A 6,316-nucleotide genomic window follows, 5' to 3' on the forward strand; every position below is an offset into this window, starting at 1 on the left:
CGGGGGCCCGGGGAGTCTGCTTGAGGGGTGTGGGGCTTGGTGGTCACAGAGGGCACAGAGGCTGTCCCCTGTACGGGCGGTGATTGTTTAAACCTCGGCGGGGAGGTGGGGGGACCCGCTGGGAACCTGGGGCAGGGCAGACACATGGACATCGAAGACAAAATGTCACTGAACAAGATGAACACACCAGGTTTGTTTTATTTTGTTCTGGAAGCAAAAGGGTAGATCCGGGCCTTAGGCACGTAGAGCAAGCCCTCAGCCCTGGGCTGCGGGTCCAGCCCTCCTTTTACATTTTGTTCTGAGACGGGGTGACACTTGGTCACGCAGGCTGGCCCAGAACTGAAGACCCCCTGTCTTAGCCCCTAGCCGAGGTGACAGGGGTGTGGCTCCATGCCGGCCTAAGGTAGGACTTTTTGTATCCGTTTACGACGGCTCTGCTTCCCCATGACTTCCATCACATGGGTCCTGTCCGTACCAAGACCAACGACTTAGGGCAGAAGACCGGGATGGCTGAGGGTGACCTGAGTCTCGACCCACTGCCCTGGGGTCCCTCAGGCGGGGCTCCGCCCTGACCACGCCCCCAGCCCCTCCCTGGGGGATTCTAGGCGGGGCTCCACCCTGACCACGCCCCCAGCCACTCACTGGGGGATTCTGGGCGGGGCTCCACCCTGACCACGCCCCCAGCCCCTCACTGGGGGATTCTGGGCGGGGCTCCACCCTGACCACGCCCCCAGCCCCTCACTGGGGGGTTCTGGGCGGGGCTCCACCCTGACCACGCCCCCTGCCCATGTTTTTACTCTGCATTTTGAGACAGACTGGGCAAAGTTGTCCAGGCTGCCTTTGAACTCATGTCCATTCTGCTTTCTTAGCTCTGCGGGTGTAGACAGATATTTACCACCAGGCCTAGGTTGTTGGGTTAATTAAGAAATATATTACTTAGGCCAGTAGATGGCTCAGTGGGTGAAGCCTGATGGCTCAAGTTCAATCCCCGGAACCCATCCTGGTGGGAGGGGAGACTTGATCCCTGTAAATTGTCTTCTCACACACACACACACACACACACACACACACACACTCACATGCAGACACACATGCATGCACAGATACACGCTCACATGCATGCATGCACTCACACACACATGCACGCACGCAGACACAGACACTCGAATGCACAGACACACACGTGCACAGACGCTCACACGCACGCACACACCACCCGTCCAGGCTGGCGCAGCCCAGTGGGGCGTGCTCAGGACTCACGCATGTGTCCTTGCAGCATGACCAACGGCGGGAAGAGCACCCTGACCAGCCGCCTCCACAGGGCGCTGCCCAACTGCTGCGTGATCCACCAGGATGACTTCTTCAAGGTGGCCGCCCGGGCGGGGGTGGGGGGCTGGAGGGGACGCGGGGCCGGGCGATCTCATCGGCCTGATGTCCCCGAGGGTCTCGGTCCCCCGTGCCGGGGACCCCTTAGGCTGATGGGGGCCTCGCTGTGGCCCATGACCTCGGTGCCTCTACTTTCCCTTCTGTGCGGTGGGCTCAGCAGGGGGGCGTGACAGGCGACGGCAGGGAAAGTCCCCAACCTCCACCCGCTCGGGACCCCCAGCTCCCCCAGGCTCACCCGCTCGGGACCCCCAGCTCCCCCGCTCGGGACCCCCCAGCTCCCCCAGGCTCACCCGCTCGGGACCCCCAGCTCCCCCAGGCTCACCCACTGGGGACCCCCAGCTCCCCCAGGCTCACCCGCTCGGAACCCCCCAGATCCCCAACCTCCACCAGCTTGGGACCCCCAGATCCCCCAGGCTCCCCCGCTCAGGACCCCCAGATCCCCCAGGCTCCCCCGCTCAGGACCCCCAGCTCCCCCAGGCTCACCCACTGGGGACCCCCAGCTCCCCCAGGCTCACCCACTGGGGACCCCCAGCTCCCCCAGGCTCACCCACTGGGGACCCCCAGCTCCCCCAGGCTCACCCCGGCAGCCCCAGAGGCTCCCAGAGGGCTGAGGGGGGCTGGGCGGGCGCAGGCCTAAGCCTTGGGGTCCTGTGTTTCAGCCCCAGGACCAAATAACAGTTGGGGAGGACGGCTTCAAACAGTGGGACGGTAAGTGCCCCCTCCTCGTCTGCCCCATCCCCCCAGCCGGTCCCCCCTCCTCGTCTGTCGCCCCATCCCGTCTGTCCCTCCACCCCGTCTGTCCACCCACCCCGTCTGTCCCTCCACCCCGTCTGTCCCTCCACCCCGTCTGTCCACCCACCCCGTCTGTCCCTCCACCCCGTCTGTCCACCCACCCCGTCTGTCCCTCCACCCCGTCTGTCCACCCACCCCGTCTGTCCCTCCACCCCGTCTGTCCCTCCACCCCGTCTGTCCCTCCACCCCGTCTGTCCACCCACCCCGTCTGTCCCTCCACCCCGTCTGTCCCTCCACCCCATCTGTCCCTCCACCCCGTCTGTTCACCCACCCCGTCTGTCCCTCCACCCCGTCTGTCCCTCCACCCCGTCTGTCCACCCACCCCGTCTGTCCCTCCACCCCGTCTGTCCCTCCACCCCGTCTGTCCCTCCACCCCGTCTGTCCACCCACCCCGTCTGTCCACCCACCCCATCTGTCCCTCCACCCCGTCTGTCCACCCACCCCGTCTGTCCACCCACCCCGTCTGTCCCTCCACCCCATCTGTCCCTCCACCCCGTCTGTCCACCCACCCCGTCTGTCCCTCCACCCCATCTGTCCCTCCACCCCGTCTGTCCACCCACCCCGTCTGTCCCTCCACCCCATCTGTCCCTCCACCCCGTCTGTCCCTCCACCCCGTCTGTCCCTCCACCCCATCTGTCCCTCCACCCCGTCTGTCCACCCACCCCGTCTGTCCCTCCACCCCATCTGTCCCTCCACCCCGTCTGTCCCTCCACCCCGTCTGTCCACCCACCCCGTCTGTCCACCCACCCTGACTGTCCCCTCCACCCCGTCTGTCCACCCACCCCGTCTGTCCACCCACCCCGTCTGTCCCTCCACCCCGTCTGTCCCTCCACCCCGTCTGTCCACCCACCCCGTCTGTCCACCCACCCCATCTGTCCCTCCACCCCGTCTGTCCACCCACCCCGTCTGTCCCTCCACCCCGTCTGTCCCTCCACCCCGTCTGTCCACCCACCCCGTCTGTCCACCCACCCCATCTGTCCCTCCACCCCGTCTGTCCACCCACCCCGTCTGTCCCTCCACCCCGTCTGTCCACCCACCCCGTCTGTCCACCCACCCCGTCTGTCCCTCCACCCCGTCTGTCCACCCACCCCGTCTGTCCCTCCACCCCGTCTGTCCCTCCACCCCGTCTGTCCCTCCACCCCGTCTGTCCACCCACCCCGTCTGTCCCTCCACCCCGTCTGTCCACCCACCCCGTCTGTCCCTCCACCCCGTCTGTCCACCCACCCCGTCTGTCCCTCCACCCCGTCTGTCCCTCCACCCCGTCTGTCCCTCCACCCCGTCTGTCCACCCACCCCGTCTGTCCACCCACCCTGACTGTCCCCTCCACCCCGTCTGTCCACCCACCCCGTCTGTCCACCCACCCCGTCTGTCCCTCCACCCGTCTGTCCACCCACCCCGTCTGTCCACCCACCCCGTCTGTCCACCCACCCCGTCTGTCTCCCCGCACCGAGCCCTGTGATGTGGCCCCATCTGAACCCCACGGTCTGCCCACCAGTGCTCGAGTCCCTGGACATGGAGGCCATGCTCAGCACAGTGCGCGCCTGGGTGAAGGACCCACGCAAGTTCGCGCGCGCTCACGGCGTCAGCCTCCAGCCCGGCGCCTCGGACACGCACATCCTCCTCCTCGACGGCTTCCTGCTGTACAGCTACAAGTAAGCCGGGTCCGCCACGGCGGCCCGGAGAACCTTGGCGAGCTGGGGTCCCAGGCCGCACCACCGGGAGACGAGGGGAGGGGTGCAGAGGGGAGTCCGCTGACGCGCCCCTCTCCGGCCAGGCCCCTGGTGGACATGTACAGCCATCGCTACTTCCTGACCGTCCCGTATGAGGAATGCAAGCGGAGGAGGAGGTGGGTTGTGACCCCTGCTCTATGACCCCAGTGACCCCGGGAGCCCGGAGCCCCAGGCCTGGGCGCCGCCCACACCCACCCTTCCCCGGAGGGCGTGCAGGTCGGGGGTGCTGCAGCCACAGCCTCGGCCCGGGGCTCGTTCTAGGACGGAACCCCCCTCCCAGGGCCCGTCCGGGGGTCCCGGGCCCGCGGAGCACCGGCCTGCGCTGACGGCCGGCGCTTCCGTCTCTCGCTCCAGTAACCGCCGCTACACGGTCCCCGATCCCCCCGGGCTCTTCGACGGTCACGTGTGGCCCATGTACCAGAAGTATAAACGGGAGATGGAGCAGGACGGGGTGGACGTGGGTAAGCCAGGCCTCCGCACTGGCCGCTGGGACCCTGCAGTCCGTCGGGGTCGGCCTCCCCGCCTCTCCACGCTCCCCGCGCACCCCTACCTGAGCCCCGCCCTGACCCAGGCCCTTTCCCGCTCCAGTTCATTTAGATGGCACGAAGTCCCGAGAGGAACTCTTCCGAGAGGTTCTGGAGGACATTCAGAACAGACTGCTAAACCGGTCCTAGCCAGATGCTGGAACCCGGGTGCACTCCAGACACCAGCGCGCGTGAGGAGCAACCGGGCTGCGCTGCGCATGTTCCCCTCGGGGGACCTGTACGTAGGAGGCGGTGCCCCCAACACTGGGCGGGGACACGCCTGAGGCCGTAGCAACTCTGTATTAAACTGAACCGTTTTTTAGCCCCTGGTTCCCTGTGTGGTCTCTGAGTGGAGGAGCCGACCCTCCCTCCGCACCCCCTGCTGGCCCCTGGAGGCCTCCGGGGCACTGGACACTGCCAGCCTCCGCTTGTCTGTAACCTCGTTAATGTGCCTCAGTTTCCCCAACGGAGACATATCCTATGATCTTGGCTGAGGAGGGAAACCATCTCTAATCTAGACAGGCACAGAGAGGTTGCCTGTTGTACCCACGGTCACACAGCAAGGTGGTATGTCCAGCCAGGATTGCCGCTCTGCCTGAGAAGGCTGAGATTCTAGAGTTCTTGAGGGAGTCCAGAGACCTTCGCTCTCTCATCCAGCCTCCCCTACGTCGTTCTAGGACAGAAGTCAATTCTCACTTTGTAAGGTTATCCAGAATCTCTCATGGTAGCCACAAGGCACACACCTGCTGGTCTGGAGCCTAGCGTGTCCGTCTCTCACAACCAGACACCTCCTGAGCCTGCGCCTCGGTGTGACGTTTTATTACTTGTGTTCACTTCATGAAAAGGGAAACTGACGCCCAGAGCTTCTTGGGGACGCTTGATGTGAAGGGGGGGGGGGGGGGGCTCCAGAGAGTCCATTCCTTGGCCTGAGCGCGACACCTCATGGCCTCCTGTGGAATTGCAATGACAGGATCCCAAACAGAGACAAACGTTATATACATAAAAATGCTACAGTGAACGGATGGATGGATGGATGGATGGATGGATGGATGGATGGATGGATGGATGGATGGGTGGATGGATGGATGGATGGGTGGATGGATGGATGGATGGGTGGGTGGGTGGGTGGGTGGGTGGGTGGGTGGGTGGATGGATGGATGGATGGATGGGTGAGTGGATGGATGGATGGGTGGATGGATGGGTGGATGGATGGATGGATGGATGGATGGGTGGATGGATGGGCAGTGGGTAGTAACGCTTTATGAAACAGCAAGTCCAAGGCCTCTGTCTACATGAAACTCTGTCTGAAAATAAAATAATACAAAACTAATAAAATAAATTATGAATTCCGTTTTTTTCCTTTTTTTGTGCTTTGTTTTTCTAGACAGGGATTCTCTGTGTAGCCTTGGCTGTCCTGGAACTCACTCTGTAGACCAGGCTGGCCTCAAACTCACAGAGATCCCCCTGCCCCTGCCTCCTGAGTGCTGGGATCAAGGGCATGTGCCACCACACCTTGGCTTTTGAATTCCATTTTCTAACACTTAAATTTTACAGACTTCAAACTTAAGGATGATTTGCTTTGATTTGTTTTGGGATAGGGGCTCCTGTAGCTCAGGTTGGTCTTGAACCCTGATCCTGCCTTCAGTACACTTTTCCCTTCCCCCGGTTCATCCTGCCCCAGTATTTGAGACTAGACATCTGCCTTCTCCCCCTCTGCAGAGGTCATGTGACCAACGTGGGGTGGGAAGAGTTGCAGGGTCACAGCTTACGCTGAAGCCTCCGTGACGTGCAGGGACTGGAGCAGCTTGTCACACTTGCCAACCTCGGCCTTTGTCCCAGGCACGCTCTGTGGCCAGACTCCTCTGCTGGTCACGGCCCCAAAAT

The 6,316-nt window shown here is 63.4% G+C and overlaps 1 protein-coding gene across 1 annotated transcript; it reads left to right on the forward strand.

The window, feature by feature from the left end:
* The first annotated feature begins 1,277 nt into the window (after positions 1–1,277).
* On the forward strand, positions 1,278–4,774 carry Nmrk2 (nicotinamide riboside kinase 2). Its single transcript, XM_059251666.1, has 6 exons — positions 1,278–1,367; positions 2,046–2,094; positions 3,674–3,830; positions 3,953–4,024; positions 4,263–4,369; positions 4,497–4,774. The coding sequence occupies exons 1-6, from the start codon at positions 1,278–1,280 to the stop codon at positions 4,580–4,582; spliced, it is 561 nt and encodes a 186-aa protein (XP_059107649.1). The 3' UTR covers positions 4,583–4,774.
* Positions 4,775–6,316: the final 1,542 nt, after the last annotated feature.

This window comes from Peromyscus eremicus, unplaced genomic scaffold, assembly GCF_949786415.1.
Source record: "Peromyscus eremicus unplaced genomic scaffold, PerEre_H2_v1 PerEre#2#chr22_unloc_1, whole genome shotgun sequence".
NCBI classification, from domain to species: domain Eukaryota; kingdom Metazoa; phylum Chordata; class Mammalia; order Rodentia; family Cricetidae; genus Peromyscus; species Peromyscus eremicus.

What these genes read in the sequence shown, in the direction of transcription:
- Nmrk2 (XM_059251666.1), top strand. Translation starts at nt 1,278, where the DNA reads ATGACCAACGGCGGGAAGAGCACCCTGACCAGCCGCCTCCACAGGGCG. An exon ending in GAATGCAAGCGGAGGAGGAG is followed by an intron (nt 4,025 to 4,262) that starts GTGGGTTGTGAC and finishes CTCTCGCTCCAG; the next exon opens with TAACCGCCGCTACACGGTCC. An exon ending in GCAGGACGGGGTGGACGTGG is followed by an intron (nt 4,370 to 4,496) that starts GTAAGCCAGGCC and finishes TTCCCGCTCCAG; the next exon opens with TTCATTTAGATGGCACGAAG.